General features: G+C 37.8%; 1 protein-coding gene across 1 annotated transcript; it reads left to right on the top strand.

Moving 5' to 3' along the window:
• Nucleotides 1-1,313: 1,313 nt before the first annotated feature.
• Nucleotides 1,314-22,349, top strand: n4bp2 (NEDD4 binding protein 2). The gene is given in 17 exon segments (XM_067441695.1): nucleotides 1,314-1,672; nucleotides 2,478-3,399; nucleotides 4,092-4,216; nucleotides 5,387-5,475; nucleotides 5,764-5,840; nucleotides 6,020-6,172; nucleotides 6,388-7,229; nucleotides 7,232-8,794; nucleotides 11,682-11,767; nucleotides 11,900-11,945; nucleotides 12,440-12,606; nucleotides 12,680-12,804; nucleotides 17,186-17,312; nucleotides 17,410-17,592; nucleotides 20,526-20,694; nucleotides 20,814-20,937; nucleotides 22,070-22,349. Coding segments are annotated over 17 exon segments (5,118 nt in total). The 5' UTR covers nucleotides 1,314-1,398; the 3' UTR covers nucleotides 22,116-22,349.
• Nucleotides 22,350-23,047: the final 698 nt, after the last annotated feature.

The raw sequence follows: 23,047 nt of genomic DNA, 5'->3' as shown, positions 1-23,047 counted from the left end.
GTAAATACAAATAAATAAATAAATAAATAAAAAAGAAGCAATTTTTAAAAAATAGAAATCTTTTGTAACAAAAATATACACTACTGTTTAGTAATTTAATTACTTTTTGAAAACCATAATTGCCATAATAACACCATAATTGCTTTTTGAAAAAAAAAAATCAATAATTTTATTCAGCAAGGATGTGTTAAATTGAGTAACGATCCTGAAAATTCAGATTTGCTTCACATAAATAAGTGATAATTTAAAGTATAATAAATTGAAAACCAAATATTTTAAATTGTAATAATATATCACAATATTAAAATATTTTTCTGTATTTTTGATCAAATAAATGCAGGCTTGATGAGCAGAAGAAACTTCTTTCAAAAACATTACAAATAGTAATGTGTCCAAACGTTTGGCCTGTACTATATATATACAAGTGCTTGCCATATAATTAGAATATCATCAAAAAAATGTTTTATTTCACTAATTCTGTTCAAATAGTGAAACTTGTATATTATATTCATTCGTTACTTATGGACTGATATATTTCAAATGTTTATTTCTTTTAATTTTGATGATTATAAATGACAACTAAGGAAAATCCCAAATTCAGTATCACAGAAAATTAGAATATTACTTAAGACCAATACAAAGAAAGCATTTTTAGAAATCTTGGCCAACTGAAAAGTATGAACATAAATACTTAGTTGGGGCTCCTTTTGCCTGAATTACTGCAGCAGTGCGGCATGGCATGGGGTCGATCAGTCTGTGGCACTGCTCAGGTTTTATGAGAGCCCAGGTTGCTCTGATAGTGGCCTTCAGCTCTTCTGCATTGTTGAGTTTGGCATATTGGATCTTCCTCTTCACAACACAACTTTTTATCTTACACCTCGCTAAGATGATTGTGCGGACCTTGATCCTTTTTTACATTTGTTTGTGGAAAACTATTTTTGGATACATTTGTGAAACATAGTAAGCCTATGTTTATTTGACTTTAGTATAAATCCCTGCCTCTTCTGTTTAGAATTAAAAATTACTTCATTTTGCATAAGTGTATTTGTAGATTATTATTTTGTAGATGCATTTGCTTATTTTGTTTATCTGGAAGCCTCACCAAGATTTGCGTTTAAACACTCAATACTCAATGCTTGTGTAAACGTAGGCCTACTTGCCATTAAATCTCACATTCCTCCATGTATCTGTTCTTTGTCTATCATCACCATATAGACTGTAAAAAAAATGAAGACAAAAAAGTTTGTGTCATGCTGTTTCCATCCACTAGAGACGCTGTAGTATTTTTTGCTTATCCGTTGAGAGTTGTTCGTCTGGTTTTCTTTTACTTTCCTTCCTCTAGAAAAACTTGTAAACATTGGATTTGTCGTCGGTGTCTTGTAAACGGGGCACAACAAAATGCCAAAGAAAAAGAAAAACGGACTGAGTCCCTCCCGAGGCCCGATGCATGCAGCCGATTACGGGAGCGGTTCCGAGATTCGAGCACACGGAGCAAATGGATCTTTTGCGACCCGGGCGGACTCGTCACATAATAACTTTGGGTCCACGCAGTCCAGGAGTGATCAATTGGAATCTCAAAGACGAGACGAAATCATCCAGAGCATGCAGGAGATGTTTTCACATCTGGATCCTGAAGTCATCTACATGGTACTTTCAGAGGCAGATTTCAAAGGTAACGTTAAGTGTAAATGGCCACCACTGGCTGTACTAATTTTAGCGGGTCTGATTAATGTTAGTCTGATTAAAGTTAGTTGTGGTAACATTACGAGACCTCTCACGGCCAAATGAGATTTTTATATTAGTTACATTAGAAATACTTTTGTTATTCTTTCAATGTTAAACTGGTATATTTGTTTTGGAACTGGGTGGCTGGTTTCTGGCTGGTCTTCATTTGGTGCAAGCAGGTCATTATCTGGCTGACCGACTACAATGTTCCAAAACCATCTCGATCATCTTAACCTGGTTTGGCAAACTGGTAAGTTAGCAGGTTTGTAGCTGGTCAAAGATAGCTAAAGATCAGCTTGGACCACATAATGACCATTTTAGACCACCTAGAAACCAGCTGTACCAAAAGCTACCAACCTCACTTTGAGTTGCAATCGGCATTGTATTTTCTGTGTATTATTATTTTGTATTATTATATTAATCTATGGTTCAAGTTTAGCCTTATATAATTCTCAATATACATTACATAATGATATAGACTACCGGTCAAATGTTTTGAATAATTAAGATTATTTAAATGCTTTTGAAAGAAGTATCTTATGCCAAACAAGGCTTCATTTATTTGATCAAAAAATATAAATAAACAGTAACATTGTAAAATATTATTACAAGAATTTTAAAATCTAAAATATAGTTTTCAGTTTATATATATATAACATTTATAATTTTTTTTTTTTAAGCAGTCATAAGTAGGTATTTAGGATGCATGTTTTTTTTTAAAATATTAATTTTCTTCTTAATCTCTGCAATAGTGGACAATGCGATGGATTCCCTTTTGGAGCTGTCAGATGCTGCTGAGGGAATGGTCCCACCCCCTCCTCCTGTCTCAGGGTTTGAGCAGGCTGCTGCTCTCCTGGATATTAACACCACTCCGACAGACCTCCTCAGTGGAACGGCTGAGAGCTTCGCCTTTTCAAACCAGTCAGAGCTCAGTCCGGATGAAACACACCTGACAGAAGAGTTTGATGCTCTCATAGATCAGGAACTTCAGACTTTGACGTCACAGCAGACACAAGCTAGCTCCCATCCTCTAATGCCCTCCATACCTCTCTCTTCTCTACCTCCTCCATCTCAATCAATCCCTCGCTCCTCACTGCCTCTTACATCCCAGACTCCGCTTCCAGCTCCTCAAACCTTTCCAGAGCAGGCTGAGCAGGCCTCTCACTCTGACCCCGGTCTCAGTGAGGCCCGTGGTGGAAGTTCACCTGTGAGTGAATTAAGTTTCGTCGGGGTCCATATCCCAGAGAAAAAAAACATATCTCTTGACTTCAGTCACCTAACAGTGGAGGCCAGCTCTACTGAACCACGGCCCTCTGCCTTTCAGGTTTACCGTAGACCAGACCAATTCTGTAACCACAGAGCAGCAATGCAGCATCAAGAAGCACTCCGCACACCTGCCATGTTCTGGAACACTCATGCTGCTGAGTTTCATCCCCGCACTGTGGGGCCGTCCTTCATTACACCTGTTATTCCTAACCCCAACCCTTGGAGCTCTAACTCCCTTCCTGCTGCTCAGTGGTTGGCTCATGGACCTATCAGACAAGCACCTCTGAAGCCTTCTGCAACTGTACCAAAGTCATGGACTCTGCCCACTAGGAACAGAATGAAGTTGGAAGGGCAGGTGTTGGTGTTACTTAGAGGGGCTCCTGGATCGGGCAAAACCACCCTTGCCAAGTAAGCAAGAATTCTCATAGCTGTCATTTTATACAAAAACAGATGGAATGGCACAAGGTCTCTTCTTTTTGTGGCATTTAGGTTGGCATATAATGTTCTTTTCATTTTTTGATAAACAACTTGGTCCATGAGAGATGACGTACAACACTACTTTATAGGAACAGATTTTCTTAGGGGGAAGTTAAAATAACTTATTTTGAGAATGGATTTAGATAGATTGTCCTTTGGTTTTTCTTAATGGGTAGGAAATTTGCCATGTAGTGGTATCAGATTTTGTTTGTGCTAATTGTTAATGCTTTTTTCACAGTATATGGTTTTATTTCAATATTGTATTGCATTATAAAACAGGCTCCAAGACAAACTTTAATATTTTTGCTAGTTTGATAATGAAAATATCACAGAAAACTAATAAATACAAACATTAAAATAAATAAACATTAATCATTTGAACCACATGTGGAGCAGAAGGGCAGAGGCTCTTGTCATTTAGAATTTTTAGCATGCATACAGACCATGAAAGCAATCAAGGATGATAATTATCAAAGTATACTATACTGCTGTGCTGAATACTAGCAGATATATTGTCTGTAGTTAGCTTTTGAGATTAACAACACTGGCAGATAACCCATTTAGAGTATGGTTATATTGAAAGTAATGCATTGTATACTTTTTTTTCTCTCCTTGCTGGTTAGTGCTATGTTAGCACAAAATCCTGGAGGGGTTGTATTAAGCACTGATGAGTATTTCACTCGAAATGGACCGTACCAATTTGAACCAAATTTACTAGGAGAGGCCCATGAGTGGAATCACCAGAGAGGTTAGTACAACACGCCTGTTTAGTTCAAGCCAAAGCAAAATGTCAGGTGTGTAAATGTAATGATTTTCATTTCCAGTTATTTACTACCCATTAACTAGACACTCTGACCTTAAAGGTGATGTGTGCAGATTTCTTGAGATCTTTTTCAAAATTGATTACATATTCCAACCTAAAATGGTAAAACATCTGTAAGTAGGCCAGTTTTCATGAAAATTATGAACTTTCCAACTCTGTTGCACTATCAAAAGATTGCTTGATTGATTTAGAGACTTAATGAGCATGACATAACAATGTTGGTGCAACCAATACATTTGTTGTGGGGCAGAAGGCCCCAATGTACTTTAAGGGAAATTAAAGAAAAAATTGTATGACATAATTTTTAACAAAATCCATCCAAATCTAAGTTTGTTTGGAATGCGTTTCAGGAGTTAAATATAACTTTTCAAAACAAACTTTCTGGAAAAGTTTGCTGCGGCTTGTAAACACCTTCAAACTACCCATTTGCCCATGGCGATTGCTATATGTAGGTGTGCTCTTCGGCCCTGCCTCTTGACGTCAAAATCTTCTTAATTTCTTCTGTTCAGTCTGTCATGATTAAACACATGAACTGCTTAAAGAGCTGCTTTATAGTAGAAATTGAAGTTGTACTTCTAATTGAAAGTGATACAGACACCATTTTTTTCATTTTTAATACTGTATAGCTGCTTTATTTAAAGCACTATTGTATAAAGTGATATATAAATAAACATTAATTAACTAGAGTACTGAATAAAACTTTTCGTTTTCTTAACTGCACCACTGTCATTTTTGTTGTGTTTATTTATTATGAACGCCTATTTAGTTATGGAGAAGAAAGAGTGCAGAATGATACATAGCTATTTATTTAAACGTTGCTCTGTGTTAGCCTGGGTCATGTCGGGGTGTTTGCGTACCGTATACTGCCGCCAAGGCATTACAAAATTCTTTTTACCCCTAAGCGAAGAATGAAAAATAACTTTGTAGAAAGTATATTGGGGCCTTACTGCTTGGCTGAAAAAACAGCAGGTAATGTTTTTCAACAGTCATTTTCGCTATTCTGATTGGTGCCACTACTGACACATAAATTACATACTTCACCTTTAATCTTTATATAATCTTTCCTCAATGTCTTTGTGGTGATCAACATTTCAGCAAAAGATGCTTTTGAAAAAGGCCAGTCACCCATCATAATAGACAACACCAATATGCAATGTTGGGAGATGAAACCATACGTTGCCATGGTGAGCAATTTATTTTGAAACCTGTAGTAAGCTATAAATGTCAAGTATCAGACAAAGACCATATTGTTTTGTAGCGTTAAAATTGGCTGTCGATATTCTAGATTACATTTCTCAAATGAAAAGTTTATTGTATAATGCTACACAATTATACATTACTGTAGATATTATTTATGTATTGATGAATAGATATTATTTATATATACTTTACAGTGTACAAAAACATGAACCACAAACAGATTCACACAGGTATATTATGCTGATTGTAGGCCTTCCTTTTCCTTCTTCTAGGCACTGAAATATGGGTATAAGGTGCTTTTTCGTGAGCCAGATACCTGGTGGAAAACTAAACCTAAAGAGCTGGAGAAGTATGTTAAACATGAAACATTAAACAAAATCCATACAACTAATTTATGAACAGGTCTCTTTACACTGTTTTGTTGGAAGCCTTAAATAAACAAAATACAAATGTGATCCATTGCTTTAATGATACAATTACAAGTGTTTAAGGTTTTGCCAACTCTCTCTATTCACCCTCTCTGTGAAGGCGGACAAGGCACCAAGTAACAAAGGAGAAGATCCGACGCATATTAGAACGGTATGACCGATTTGTCTCAGTCCAAAGCATCATGAATTCACAAAGACCAGAACCAGTGCCAAGTGTAGTGGAATTGGCCCAAACAGAGACTGAGCTAACACAGTAAGCATATTATATTCATGTTACTAAGTATTTTCAATATAAAATAAAGACATGGTCTATGTTCACACAGCAGCAGATTATGATTGTCTGTTTTTGAGTTCGTAATTTATTACCACATAGTAACTATTAAAACACTTACTGTGTGAAGCCATAACTTATTATGTATTTATATATCATATAATAGCAACAGTATGTATTTCTCTCATTTCCTTCAGGCAATCTTTACTCCCTGGCCTCATTCATCCTGATCTTGTTGGTGACTCTGGGTTGAGCAAACTTAACACACATCTTTCCTCATCTCTCCCTGATGTGTCCTCTGTTAGGCAGACTTGCAGTGCCATTTCTGCAGGTGAGGAAGAAAGTGAAATAGTCTCCCACAGTTCCAAGGAGTCTGTGTTTTTGCATGAGAAAATTCTGGAAGGGTCTGGAACACCTCCATCTGATCTGATTGATGCTGAAGGGTTGGACTTGGAGCTAGATCTTCTGGACACAGAAAAAAACTTAAGTAGCGGGAAAACTGAAGAATTAGTTGTGTCATCACACGAGAAGATTTCGGAGCTGCCTGTCGCATTTTCAGAGTCCATTGCTCAGCGTGTGAGGGGGGACAGAGTGAATTATAGAAATATCCTTGGAATTAGTGAACCTGATAACTTTGACCCCAGTGTTGACTCTCCAGGGCAGGACAAGGAGAAGGGATGTGAAGGTGAGTTGCTTACTGAGGACAAAGTAGTAAGGCCAGAACTGTTGAATTTTGTTGGGGACTGGCCACTGGAATCTCAAGGTCAACGTCAAGGAAGACGTCAGAATTTAAGGAATACAATTAAGAACACTGTTTTGGAATCCAGTGTTGTTAAACACAAAGATAACACTTCTTCTGATGAAGAGAAGCATTCTGACACTGACAAGCAGCATTCAAATGAATTTCAAAAGCTTGTAGATCTACTGCAAGGTGGAAGAAACTCTCCAGGTTTTTACCAAGATCCAACTCCAAGTAAACCGAATACTCTGCATTCCCCTTCCTTCGGTGAAAAACAGGGTAACTTCAACCTAGAGACTATGATTTGCCTGAACTCCCTGATTGTGTGCTGGGAAGGATGTTCTCTGAGTGTATTGATCCAAGAAAGGATTACTCAAATTCTCCAAGTACATCAAAACAGAGAGCAGACCCGATTGAGCAGTCTAGTCTAGTGTCTGCTGAGAAGAGCACACAGGAACAGGTTGGGCAGGAGGACAATGTAACGTCAGAAGAGAAATGTAGAATGAGCCCAAATGTCCAAGAAACTGTGCCTTCAAAGGTTGTCATAGAGTCAGAGAGCAGTCTGGAGAGACGGAGAGGTCTTAGCCGAAGAATAGGGAAATCTTGTAAATTGGCACTTACCTTCACCAATCAAAGCCCTTCGTCACCATGCTCACAATCTCCAGTTATTTTGCCCTCTGATCTTCCACCTACAGGGGAAATGCCTTCATTGCCCATGTTGTCATATCACAATGCCTCAGCCCAAACAAACCCTCAGGACTTTGCTTTGCTTTGGCGAATTGACCAGCTGAAATGTTCTGAATCACCTTTGGACTTACCTAGTTGCAACATGTTTGTTTTGGAGGGAAACTCTTCACGTTTCACCCCAAAAACAAATGAAGAGGAGTCTGCCTGCCAGCAGAGAGTGCCATACCGTGTGGTCCATGAGAAAGGTTCTCAGGTGGAAGAGAATGACTTTAGAGAATCCCATTCTAAACAACAAAACCTTGAGATTCTGAGCCGCCATTTCAGACGGGTCTCCATGGATATTCTGGAGGACCTTTATGAAAAGTGCCATCAAGATATGGAGTGGACAACTAACTTGTTACTAGATTCTGGAGAACAGCTGTCTAAAGAAGATGAGGGTGACAAAGTTAGCTTGGGGTTTTTGATTCCTGAGAAAGAGTCATGTGAACCTATAGAAACTTTGGAAACCGTGATAGGCTCAGAAAGTGAGCAGGCTAGAGCTGTGTGCTCTGAAGAATCCAGCAACAGTTCAGCAAGTAGCATCAGTCCCAAGTCCCAAGAAACTAACCTTAGTGACGTTAGCCAAGCTGATGATGATTGGAGGCCAGGTCATAGTTCACAAAGTGAAGCTGAAGTATCTGGTGAAGCTGAAGGATCTGATGAAGCCAGCATGACAAAGGAGAAATTTGAGCCTGAACCTTCCTTTGGCTCTTTAAAGCAGCCGACAGAAGACATTAAAGTACAACCAGAGGTTCCAGCACCTAAACAACAGCCTGACAAAACAGGCCCACAAGATCCAGGGCAGCAAGAGATATTAGTGACACGAAGTGAGCAAGTTGTTCAATGCCTAGAGGGAGCATTGATGGAATGGAGTGAAGATGTGGGAGGAGATAAATTAAAGGAGGATGAAGAGACGAAAGCAGAGGTAAATGCTATAACACAATCACTACTGTATCAGATTGACGAAATGGAGCGCAAAGAGGCAGAGAAAAAGAAGAAACTAGAAAATGAGAAAAAGAAAACTGGACAGGGGAAAAGAGAGCCAAGTTCAATGGATATACAATCTCTGGAGCTGAAACTTCCAACTGAACTTGCATTGCAGCTCACAGAGCTTTTTGGACCTGTTGGTGTCAGTCCAGGTAATCAAACATCTAATAAGTACTTCAAATATATCATTTCATTATTCATTCAGTGTATCACTTGATGAGTCCAGTGACTTCAAGTGGCATCCCAATACAATACCAAACCCCTAACTCATAGTTACTGTTGTATGGTTCTAAAAAGAGAAAACTGGCCGGTCAGTCTCACATCTTTCTAATTCGTTTCACACCAGCCTTCTCTCACTCGTGAAATAATGCTTGTATTGCGAATAATTTTACTAATTCCCACAGGTTTTTCACACTTACACCAAAAGCACATGCACCACTGAGCTATACAAGTAGCACACACATTAGGCTGCTTCTTAAACTGATTGTGAGTCCCAAGTACCAAAATGAATGGCTAATTGCGCACGGTCAAATACACACAAAATACACAAATGAGTATTCAGTTAAACACAGTCATTTCTGGAACATAAATAGTTGAGAAAGATAACGCATGTTGTGGATCCGTGCGTAAACTCTTAAAAGCAAGTCTAATATTCCTGCTGCTGTCTGTCATGGTAATCAAAGAACAAAAGACAAAGAAAACCGCTCTCTACTCTTTTTTTGTTGATTCTTTATTTATTAGACATTTTAAATTTTAACTATTTACAGCAGAGCCCAAAATCCGCCCATGATCACAAGACATAAAAATAAGACTTAAAAATATTAAAATAGATACATTTAGAAAAATATGTAAATAATATGACAAATAAAAAAGAAGTAAAGCAAATAAGCAAAATATACATACCTACATATACACACTTATAAATAAGGGTACATGTTAGGATTTTAACATTTTGATAAGATCTTAAAGGGGGGGTGAAACACTCAGTTTCAGTCAGTGCCATGTCAATCTTGAGTACCTATAGAGTAGCATTGCATCCTGCATATCTCCGAAAAGTCTTTATTTTTTTTATAATTATATAAGAAAGATGCGCTGTTCCGAGTCTTTCCGAAAAAAGCCGAGCGGGTGGGGGCGTGTCGTGTGAGCGGAGCTAAATAATGATGTGTGCAGCAGCGCGCTGCTATTGTGTTGAGTTGAGTCGAGTGCGTCGTAAAGCTGTCATCCCTAACAGCGGGAAAAAAACTTTATTCAAAATAAAAATATGGCTTTTAATCAGATACAGCCATACATCTATGATCCGGAATCAGACCCAGAGGCTGCAGTTGAACAGGAGCAGCAGCAAAAACGACTAGAGCAGGACGTCTCTATGTGGTACGATATACACTAACTATATAATATGCTTAGCGGCTTGTGTTATTTACATATTTATACTTAAATTATATCGTCGTATTTTTGTCTTTGAAGGTGTACATGTGGGAAGTGCAGTTGTGCACGTGTGTTTGTGTGTTTACGCGTGGTTTGTGTAGACAGGTTAAGTTAGTGTTTACATAGAAAGACACGGAATAGTAGCGCATTTGAATGAAGAAGCGTGCTTATTTAGTTCAACATATTTCCCCCCTCTTTGTGTATTGTTGAGTGCTTTTACAATACACAAACATAAAGTTACACATATAGTGGCCAGCTAAACAAATGTACACGCACTACACATCGCATGCTCCATTGATCAATTTCTATATATAGTAATATATATAGTAACTATACGTGATCATGTTTGGGCTACTTGATGTGCATAGACACAGACATTTGAAGCAGTCTAACTCACCGCCCGCGGTTCTAACGTTGGGACTGCTCCATCCTTCAGCATTAGGCGATTGGAAAATCCTGTGTCGAGCTGGGCCTTGTTTATGAAACAGTCGGCACCGAAATGCAGCGAACAGATATAAACATTCGCGCAACTCAGTTGCTGATCCGGAAAAGCAAATTACATCCACTGTTGCCTTACCGCGGGGTTTTGGGGGAATCTGTGCAGGACTGTCTTGGTCTGGCAACCAAAAACGCACTTTTTGATGTCATTGTTAATTGTGCACATTACCTGTGCAGCGCAGCCTACGAGCGCTTTGATGGGCATAGCCTGTTGCTTTCGCTCTTTCCCTCTCTCTCTCTCCCTCTCTCTCTCTCACGCGCTTCCGGTAGAATTGTCCGTAAGGCCCATACAAGGAAATTCCGCCCCCATTAACGTCAAAGGGGACGCAAGATCGCAAAAAACTTGCCGAAACTTATGACTAACCGGAAGTAGTATTTTTGACAAAGAAATACTCCCATCAAACGTCCACCTTAACTTTTGAAACTTTGTCCATGTTTAGTATGGGATTCCAAGTCTTTAACAGTGTAAAAAGATCAGTATGCATGAAACAGCATTTCACCCCCCCTTTAAGATCCATCCAAAATTGTATTGCCCGCCGCTCTCTACTCTTGACTGAATAGCTTTTGTAACTTTAATTGTAAGCATTAATCTGTATTTCATTTTTACAATAAAGACTATTTAGTGTTATTTTACATTTGTTTAATTAAATTTCTATAATTCCGTACCTGAATGCTAACCTACTGTTAGACCCACCTGCAACCTGTTTATTTCATATCTCTTTATTTTATTGCATTTATTTGTGCTGTTGTTTGCAATTTGTTTATTTGTTTTTATTTTGTTACTGGCTTTTTACTTGCCTTTTTTATGAAAATAAAATGTAGCATTTAATAAAAGGAGATTTTTGTTTGCATATGCTTTCAATTATAGATCTTAGAAAGAAAATTGGAATTTGCAAAAATCACTATCGACATGTCACACTTAGTAAAATTCTAAAGTGGCCAAGAAAATTTAAATTGATGCATATCTAGAAAAAGCCAATTACAAAGTTGTGTAAATGGTTTAAAATAACTGTTATTCTAGTTATTTCTATCATTTTCAAACAAGTAACCACATCAACCCTCAATTCGCACTCATAAAAGTGTATTATAATCTCTTTGAACTCCATATGGCTGCAGGTGCATTTTCACCAGATGACTGTGCAGTGCAAATAGACCTGAACTTGGCCAAACTTCTGCACCAGAAATGGAAAGAGACTATTCAAGTGAGTCGAGATCACAAATTTTGATCTTATGTTTTTGGACATTATCCTACAAAACAAACAGCATGCATTTTTTTATGAGACTAGTTCTGAATCTTAATGTCAAATTTAACTGGTATCTGTTGTCTTTGGCAGGAGAAGCACAGGCAGGCAGCTCTGTCCTATCAGCTAATGCACGAGAGTGAGACAGCTTATTCTCACAGTACACACAAACACAAACCAGTAGTAATACAATAAAACATAAGAGATAAATCACAGCTCTTCCATTTTAATCTTTCAATCCAGCTGTGAATGTGCTGGTCAGTCACACCCAGAGTGAAATCTTAATGGTTTACAATTTTGCAACCACTGCAATTTTGCAAAACAACTTTACTACAACTGATTATGTAAAAAAAATGTATATTGTTTTACATTTTACATAGTTGATTTTGTTGGAAACCTCTAAAGTGGAAAAGTCCAAAATAGGAGACAATGTTATGTTCGTTTTATGTTAATAATAGTTTACCTAACATCTAATAGTTCTCATAACAAAAAATAAGGGATTTATTTGAGTAATGCTTTTTAAAAAATTTAATGAGACCCCAATTTGTGGAAACTTCTCCATACTGGAAATCATTTTTCTTTTTCTCTTCTGTTTCCTATTCTGTCACTCTTTCTGTTTTCTTGGTAACAAAGTTCCTGTCCAGTGGGGTGAATCACAGGGAAGCAAAACCAGGCTGAGGGACCAATTAGGTTTGCGTGAGGAAATTCCTTATATGGATCACTGGACTGCGTCCTCTACTCCTGTCTCACTGAGGAACATCATGATTGAAGAGCAGGTCATGCAAGACTGCATGGAGAAGGTAACAGTCACATAGGAACTCCCATTCAATCACTACCTAGAATAAGTGAAAATGAGCTATGTTTTTGTTTTAGTCCAGGTCAAGTCGGAGGGACCTGGATAAGAAAGACGGTGCAGCCAAGCTGAAGGAGAACCAGCTGTTTTCCACGTTCCCCACCATAGACCAACATTTTCTCAGGGATATCTTCAGAGATCACAAGTGAGAATATGATATAGTGATATACTGATATATATTGGCCAACATTAGAAATATTTTTAACTTCCACTTGTGTCAGTTCAAAACTTGTGTCAGTCATATAAAATTAGCTGGATATATACAAAGTCCCTTTCAGGTCATTTCACTCAGTGGCCATCTTTTAGGTGTAGCTATCTGTGCAAGTGGAGCTCTTATGTCTTTGAATGGGAAACGTAAAATTCTCCCAAGCTTTTGATTAAATTTGGTATTTGAAAACACCAGTGAAATCTGACCACTACTGTCATAAATTTGGTTTCTGAATTCTCACCCCCCCCCCCCCCCCCCCCCCGTTCAGCTTATGCCCATGCATGGCCTTAAATGCGTCTTCTATGGAAATTGAAGCTTGTAAGCTGCAGTACCACAGTGACTTTACCAATTGCCAACAGGCTCTTTTATTTAGAAGGCATGACTAATTTAGCCATATTGCACTTTCTCCCATTCATAGTATACAAGTGAACTGTCTTTGTATATCTACAGTCTTTGGTGTATATCAGCAATATTTGAGCAATCAGCCACTGTGGTTTCTAGATTACGGTGTTGTCATCTTCAATTAAGAAACCCAGCTGGTAGCAAGACATTAGCAATCATCTCTGAGAACCCCTGTAACCCTGTGCCTATAATAAGAGGTCTGGAAGTCTTTTTAGATTAAAACTGCTAAAATTGACTATGTAATGATTGCAACATGATATGGCTTGGATTTGGATTAAAATGTATTGCATTTAAGAGTGAAATTGAATATTCATTCAGTCTGAAATAATGCAGAATGGGACTTGGTTTTGTCTACTGGGTCGTGAAAAGTGGACATTCTAAACATAAACATTGTTTAGAATTGTTGGATAGTGATGTTTTTTATGAAGTTTTTTGTTATTTTCCCCACCTTTGTGGACTTTGTGGGTAGTTGGTTAAATCATTTCACAGGCAAGATTTTCCATTTTTGCTAACACTTTATAATAACATTACTAAATCATTAACAGACATAATACTTTATAATACATTATATAATATAACAAATCATTATGAAAATGAATGAAAAATTTAATTAACCTTGCCATAGTGAAATAATAAGAGTTCAGTACATGGACATCACATTCAGTGAGTCTCAAACACCATTGCCTCCTACTTCTTATGTAAATCTCATTAATCAAAAACACCAGGGAAAAAAAAGTGCTTCTCAACATAAACCCAACCGTGACGCAATCATTGGGGATCATTTATATGCACGCCCCAAACATTTGCATCTGTCTGAATATTTTCATTGCCAGGCGAACTGACGGAGCCGAATCATCGGAACTACAGATAAACAAACGACACTTGTGGATAGCGAAAACGGCAGCTCTCATGACATGTCATGTTCAGGCTTTCAAATGTCAACAGTCATGGTTGGGGTTTGTTATAATCGTATCCCACAATTTCTGATTAAATTGAGAGTTTCTTATAGAGACCGCATTGTCTAGATGATGCAAGATGCTAGTACAGTAACAATAGGAAACTCCAAGTACCATCTAAAACTAAATAGTGTGTCTAATGACAATTTTGTATTACAAAATACAACCATAGATGCGTTGCTTACAGATCGTTCACTTTTTTTTACAGAAACGTCACCATTTCCACCATATAAGTTAAAACGGCAGCCATTTGACAAGGCTATTCATTTTGTAAAAATATAAGTTATATATTTATATTTTTTCGAACTGAAGTAGGCCTATGATGTTTTGGCATGCTTGTATTTCAGAGTACATCACAGGCACTGCGTAGCCTACATTGTGACAGCCTCTTCCTGGTATCTATGAGTAATCCTGATGTTCAAAAAAGTAACAGTATAAGAATTAATTGTCCCACTTTATATTAGGTGTATTTAACTACTATGTTCATAGTTAATAAAAAAAATACTAGTTAGGTGCAATGTACTTACTGTGCCAAAAAACACCTTTGCTGCTATTGAGGTGTGATACGGGTAAGGTTAGGGACAGATTTGTTATGGGTAGGTTTAAGGCTCTGTTAAGGACTCAACAGTGTACAGGGGTCAATTTGCTCAAAAAGTACAATACCCATAAAGGTACTAAATGATTAATAATAAACATGTAGAAACATTTACTAATGTAGTATAGTTTCAACTTTAGATTGGGTACTGCAAATACATGAACAAATAATTGATAAATGATTCATAAATATGTGTAAATGGGGTGAATTCAGATAATTTCTGTTTTTTTGGCATTGAGATAAAGCCCATAAAGGTACTAAAAAATATGTAAGCAATTACTACAATTTACAAATAATGAACTTTAATTTTAGAGTGGGTACTGCAAAAACATGAACAACTAATTCATAAATAATTTGTAACACAAAAACAAAAAAACCCCACAACAAACGAAGACTAAATATATGGCCTTTACAGACTGGGATTAGGAGTTAATGAATAATATGTTAACACAAATAGTGTGTAAAGTGCTTAATGACTAATTAAGCTATTATTTTTAAACTATTCTTATTACAACATTTGTAAATGTAAAACGTAAAAGTTTGAGATTTGTTGGCATTTTATTTACATTAAATATCGATATTTTCATTATGTAATCTGTTAATTTAATTTAATCATTATTAAGCATATCTCATAGCTATTTAAATATATTTTAACTAATCTGTTAATTATATTGTAACGCTGATCCAGAGATAACGAAGATGAAGGCAGGTTACAACAGTAACAGGATTTATTTACCAAGAAATTCCAACAATATGAAACAGTGTGCTGTGCACAACTATCAACCGACAATGAACTGAGGAACAAAAGGAAATTAAGTAGTGGTACAAACAAGGTTAATAAGGAGACACAACAGAACTAAGAGAACTAATTATATCCGTAACCATGACAACTCGTATGTGGTGGGAAACTCGACAAATGAAACGCATGGAAAATAACAAACTAAAAGTCCATGAAAATTAAATGAACTAAACAGAACTGTGACAATATGCCCCCTCTCGGAAGGCGCGACCTCGGATCATAACTGAAGAGAAGAGTTGGTGGGTGTTTTGGAGGCGAATGAGGAGATGAGACAAGGATGGTAAAAGGAGTGGTTGAAGGGCTGGAAAAATGAGGAGGCAGACTGGCAGATGACGACGACCAGGGAGGAGCAGAAGGAGATAGTTGCTATGGAGGAGATGATGGCATGAATGTCCTGGTTAATGAGACGCAGCGTCGTGAATGGCTTGTAAGTCTATGGTGCAGGAATGTTGATGCTGACCAAGTTGGAGCCACAAGGCTGAAGGCCTCTGGTGGAGCCAAGGGTGGGAGGAGCCAAATCGGTGCTGACATGGCGATAGGTCGAGGAGGAGCGAAAGGATCAGGAGGGAGACAAGGGAGTCTTTCGCTTAGGCGCAGCTGGAGAGTGCACAACCTGAGGCTTGACAACATCGCGAGGCATTACGAGGGGAGCCAAAGGGCTGAAGGCATACAGGGATGGGGCTGGAGGATTGCCTGAGTTTTGTGGTGAAGATGAGAGAGGAAAGCTGAATGGGATCAATGGCGGCAATGTTAAATCCATATTGTTCAGTGACAGTTTTCAGGCTGGACAGAACCAGCAGTGAAGGAGACCCCAGAATTGATGGGTGGGGTTGGTTGGGTGGGAAGCAGTACCTCTGAACTCAGGTCTATTAGACAGTCCTCCGTATCCAGCTCCACCGGAGTCCCTTCTATCATGGTGGTTGCTGGCTCGCAACCTTGGTCAGACTTACATTGAGGCATCAGCTCCACTGCGATGGTTGGCGCTGTTGTCACAGGCTCTCTCCTTCTGGCAGGTGGAAGTGATCCATCTGCGGGGGGCTCAGGCGAATTCTCCACAGTCAAGGGGCTGGGCTCTGGGGCTGGGCTCTGGGTCTGGCTGTAGTCTGGATAAGGCTGTCTGCTAGGCTAGCTGGCAGAAACGGATGTATACAGAAAAGGATTTTGCAATAAACCTTGCTGCGTAATCCATTTGTGGTTGTTTGCTCAAACCAAACTAAACTAAACAGAATTGTGACATAATGGTTATTTTTTTTAAATAATGAAGCTTTTATTAATTTTATCCCTCCGTTTTTTAAATTTTAAACAAAAAAGTGCATGATAAGAATTTAATGCTTAATCAAATTCCTAAGCATTACAATTTACGTTAATGATCGGTTAATTATGTAATGTTTAATAAATTCCTTTGTAAACAATAACATACACACTATATCATATTTCTAGCTATGTGAATATATATGAACCAATAATCTGTTAAGCATTATATAATGTTTGTTAATGATTTATTAATGAAAGTTAATATAAAGTGTTACCGCAATTACACTCAAACATTTGTTTGTGTTTGTGTAGTTACTCTCTGGAGCAGACCGAACAGTTTTTGCATACTCTATTGGATGATGGGCCAGTCAAAAATGTAGTGGCTCCTGAACCTGCCCCTCAGTGCAGTGGCACGCACAGAGCTTCGAGCAAAGAGCGGGTGAACACTCTACATGGCACACTCTACGTTTGCCACACTGAAATTAATCAAAAACCTTGAGTTGATTGTTGACACTTTTTGCTTCATTCACATTTAGAGATGGAAACCGAGAGATGGGGAGGTGGAAGCAGCTCAATTCCAGGATTCAGAGGATCCGGAATATGAGGACTTCCGCACAGAGGCAAAACTGCAGAGACGTCAGCAGATAGAATGTTTTAACAAGGCAGCTGAAGCCCATCGACAAGGACGCAAGGACGTGGCTAGTTTCTACGCACAACAGGTTAAAAAGATGAACATTGTAATGTGTGCAGAAAAGCTAATGTAAAAACAACAGTAGTTTTGAGACAAACACTTTTGCTTTTAACCATGTCCTAAGGTGCGCAGCGTCATTTCTGGTGACATGCTGTGTCTTGAAGAAAATTTCTCTGATGGATAGGTCCAGCAGTGCGCATTTTTTGGCCCATTAATTTTTAAAGTCTTAATTTAAGAGAGATCTGAAGCTAAGTCAGATAAAAAGACAATAGTACAACACTGTACTTGATGGCTGTGATGAGAAATATTAATATAAGTTGGTGAAATATAAAACTGTTGATTTATAGATGGTGATTATAGATATAAAAACAATATATTTGTTTATTGCAAAAATGTGTATATACACAAATATTTAAAGGGATAGTTCACTCCAAAATGAAAATGTGATGTTTATCTGCTAACCCCTACGGCATCCAAGATGTAGGTGTCTTTGTTTCTTCAGTAGAACACAAATGAAGATTTTTAACTCCAACTGTTACAGTCCACCAGTCATAATGCATGTGAATGGGTAACAATTCTGAGATAAAAAAAAAAAACATGCTTAGACAACATGCACAAAATCTAGGGCTGGGTATTGTTAGGAAGGCTTCGATTCGATATTGATTTATTACCTTCGATATCGATTCATTAATAAGTAAATACACAATACTCGGGGCCGAGTCTGCGCAGTAGCGATTTCAGGACCGGAGTTGCACAGTAGAGAGCAGGAAGTACAGTCGCGATATCAAAAACCCGCCCACACTCTCACAAATGCAAAACAATGAATTATGTTGGTGTGAAATAATAGTCATGGAAATGTAGAAATTAAAGCTAAAGCTCCAATCTGCCCCCAAAAATCCCGAAAAAGTCAGTTAGTGCCTCAACAGTGACAACTTCACTCAGAGAAGACATCAATCTCAGCTGTCAATCATGAGGTCACACCCCCGTTTTATAGCATCAAATAACTAAATAAAACTAAACTTATTTTAAAAACGAACACTTGAAATTAAATCATCGTGATGATAACTGCCTTCAATGACATGAACTAACTTTGGGGAAAAAATATTTGAGGTGTCATTTTATTGTTTAGTTTGCCTCGCGTCCATTAAAAAAACATAGAGGCAACTATACTGGGACCAGTCACCGGGGGGGCGATCGAGGCATGAAAGCTTCAGTATCTGAGAGGGATACTGCAGGCTTGGTTTTAAATAGCGTTTTAAAAAATAATGACAAAAAGCAATATGTGGCGCCCGGTGTTGATTCTGTGGCACACTGCGACACATTAGTCTATGTGTGGGAAACACTGCAATAAATAACACTGAACAGCTGATCCAAAATGAGCCCAAACATCGGCTTTTAATGTTGGTGGTGCAGGCTTCAACGGAGTGTTGTCTACCATCTTGCTGTTTTGGTTAAGCACGTGTTGTACAACGCTGAACGCTCTCACTAGAGTGTTGCCCACAGCGCTGCCACTGGCCGGTGAGCTGAATCGATTCATAGGAACAAATAATTGCAATGCATTGATGAATCTATTTTTACCCAGCCCTAACAAAAACCCTGCTGCTCATAAGACACGAACCGATCGGTTACTGTGAGAAACCGAATAGTATACATATATTTTTTTAATCTCATTTCAGATGAATCTCATCTAGTGTTCCCATCCGTCATTACTTCCGTCTGGTAAGGACAAAACGAGCGCGATCATAGAAATATATTATGTAGTGCCTCATTCGGCCGGTCCGCGCAGGCGCTTATTAGGAAACTCAGATTTCATATTTCTTTTTTTTTTCAGATTCAAATAGCTTTATTGCCATGGTGAAAGAAATCTTTACATTGCCAAAGCATTCATAACACTATACAAATTAAATAATAATAATACAAATAATTAAACATGAAAATAAACATAGCAATAAAAATGTCCAATCTTCTAATATTAACAAAGTTGTTAGCTCTGTCCTGCTGGAGGCTCTTTTGTCGTGACAGGACCTCGTGGATCTGGCAGCCAGGTTTGCATCTGCTGGGCTTTCTCCTTTCTCCACCAACCAGAGCAATGAAGGTGAAACAGAGCTTGTTGATAGATTAAACATTCGCCGTATCCGGTCGGCAAAACTCCAAACACATCTTCCCTTTTTAAGAATGACTTCAGTGCCGTTTTTTTCTCAGAGAAAAGCTTAACTCCAGTCTCCCAGAGTCGCGGTCAAAGCTGATTCGAAAGACCGCCGTTCGCCAGTTTCTGTGTTTACTAGAAGCACGCAAATGCAACTCAGCTGTCGTCATTATGGCCCCGCCCACCGACTCTATACACGATGTGATTGGCCTGGCAAGAGTTAGGGGAATACAGCTCAGACGTGTATTGAGAGTTGCTAGACGACACTCGCGGGCAGATTACATTTGCTGCCGCTAGGGTGTGTCTAGATTTCTAGGCTAGTAAAAAAATAACATAAATACTGTTCGGTTTCTCACAGGAACCGATCGGTTCGTGTCTTAAGACATCAATGTGTCGTCACGAGCAGCAGGCTTTTTGTGCATGTTGTCTAAGCATGTTTTTTAAACTGATTTACATGCATTATGACTGGCAGACTGAAACGGTTGATCTTCAATTGTGTTCTACTGAAGACACATACAACTACATCTTGGATGTGCTGGGGGTAAACAGACAAACATTAATTTTTTTGATTTTTTTGGGTGAACTATCCCTTTAAGTAAATTGAGCATAGGACGATTGACTAATTTATGTCAATCTAATTATGTCACAGTTCTTCATGGGAGTTGGAGGGCACTAAAGATTCTTTTAGCTGATTGAACTTCTGTAACCATGAATAAGTTTGAATAATCAGCGTTTTGTGTCTTTTGCATCATTTAAACTTAAATGCAGTGCTGTTTTTAGATCAGAAGTCTTACTAAGTTTCTGTATATGCTTAGGGTCACATGCATGGAGAGAAGATGCGTGAAGCGAACCACCGAGCAGCAATGCAGATATTCCAGCGAGTAAACACTTCACTTCTGCCTCAGAATATTCTAGATCTCCATGGTCTCCATGTGGATGAGGCCCTTTACCATCTCAGTCAGGTGCTCAGTGAAAAGGATTTGGGTATGTGAACCACAAACGTACATACGTTTCTAAAAAGAACAGTTTTTCAAGTGTATCAGCAGATGGATTGTAAAGACTCCAGAGTCTGCCATTATCTTTAATTGATGTGTCTTTTGTAGAATGCCGCCAGGGTTTGTGTCGTCCTCAGCTGTCAATCATCACGGGAAAAGGCAATCACAGCCAAGGGGGAGTGGCACGCATTAGGCCTGCTGTGCTAGACTACCTCAAAAACCAACACTACAGGTATACTACTGCATCCAGTGCAATGTGCCTTTCTTTTGTACATGAAGTGTGTGTATATATCTTGGTCTTCCATTCAGAATACTCATTTCCCAATAATATTTTTGATATATATATATATCAAAAAGTCTCTAATTAATTAGATTAATTTTTAATTAATTTTTTTAATCGAGTCCTGGCCCTTATATATATATATATATAAGGGCCGGGACTCGATTAAAAAAATTAATCTAATTAATTAGAGACTTTGTAATTAATTAATCGAAATTAATCGCATTTTAATTGCATATAAATATTTGACCTGAGAACAATGAGAAGTAATTTATCACATGTATTTTTAGTATACCATTGAATAATGACTTAATACATAAGCTATAGCAAAAGCAGATTTGTGATATTTGAGGCTCGATGTGCTGCGGTGATACGCAAATTCCTTGTTGTATAGCTTGCACACAACCATGCTCTTGACGACGCTTCCATTCTTTCGTTTTTTAAAACAAAATTTCCCATCCACGGGGCCAAGCAAAGGAGTCTCATCAGCTTCTTCGTTCATGTTCACTCATGCCCTGCGTCTCAATCAGCTCCCTAGTTCACTAGTCAGGGCACTGATCAGGACATAAGTCAATGGGCTGACTCCCTGATCAGTGCCCTGACTACTGAACTAGGGAGCTGATTGAGACGCACCCATGGTTTGTTGTCGTGACTCCGGAGCGTATAATCGGTCCGTCGAAACTCATTCATTGAAAAACGTTCCGCGGTGCAAAAATAAGTGTGGTTATTTTTTATTTTTTTTTGCGTAATTAATTAACGCGCTAAAGTCACGTAATTAATTAATCTTAATTAACGCGTTAAAGTCCCGGCCCTAATATATATATATATATATATATATATATATATATATATATATATATATATATATATATATATATATATATATATATATATATATATATATATATATATATATATATATATATATATATATATATATATATAGAGAGAGAGTGAGAGAGTGAGAGAGAGAGAGAGAGAGCATTATGGAAGCAAACTAGGTACTTAATTTGACATATGAACATAAAGAATCGGTTGTCATTACGTGTGCATTTTATCATCTTTTTTCCCCCTCTCTTTCTAGTTATACTGAGCCTAAGACCGGGTTGGTGCTGGTCACACTTCAATGAAAGAGTTTCTACAATGAAGCATTTACTTTTAGATTTCTCTCTATACACTGCCTTAATTCAAAACGTCTTCTCCAGGGACTAATAATGCCAGTAATTATAGTGTTTTTTTGTATTTTAACTACATACACCTCTATTTTCTTGCCATAATTGTGCAAGAGCTTATCTAAGACATAAACGTGTCAAGGTACTACATATTTATACAGTGTTTTATATTGTATTGACCTGTATAAGGTTGGGGGGGGGGGGGGGGGGGGTGCTTAAGATGTTTGATATTTTATGTCATTATTGCGCATTGTTTCGATCTATTATTTTACTTTGTGCCAGGTCAGTTTTATAAGGTCTAGCTTGTTGTGTTCAGATTATTGGGGATGTCACAGAATGGCTTATTCTCTTCAGTGTTGATGTGTATAGAAATATATTGATAGAGTTTCTGGAAATATAAATGCTGATCCTTAATCAGCTTTGCATTTTTAGTTTGTTTGTGAGCAGCTTGAATAGATATAATGTGATCCTAGATCAGAATAACATACATTTTATGTCGCTTTACAGTGCTGGTATTTGAGTTTTAGCTCCGCTTTGGTTTTATATTTCCAGTTTAAAATGTTGATACCACACATATTTTATAGACATCTTAATGCTGCTATGCAAATCTCAATTCTTTGTGAGAATTGTTCTGAAAAATATTTTTGTGATATTGTATATTTTGAACCTCAAAAGATTTTATATGTAAACTTTTGTTTTATTTTTGTTATTATAAATTATGGTTGAGGAAACTGAAGAGAAGAATAAAGACTTAACATGTACATGTTTTGATTCTTTTGGTGAAATGAAAATGTGGTTTAATCAGCTCTAGGGCTTAGCGTAGCATGCGCTTCAATCACAGCTGAACATGCATCCTCATTTCTCTTTCTCTCCATTTCCCCTTTAATCTT

The sequence above is a fragment of the Pseudorasbora parva genome, chromosome 4, assembly GCF_024679245.1.
Source record: "Pseudorasbora parva isolate DD20220531a chromosome 4, ASM2467924v1, whole genome shotgun sequence".
Taxonomy (NCBI): Eukaryota; Metazoa; Chordata; class Actinopteri; order Cypriniformes; family Gobionidae; genus Pseudorasbora; species Pseudorasbora parva.
The sequence above is the reverse complement of the archived record's forward strand: the minus strand, read 5'-3'. Positions and strand labels throughout refer to the sequence as shown.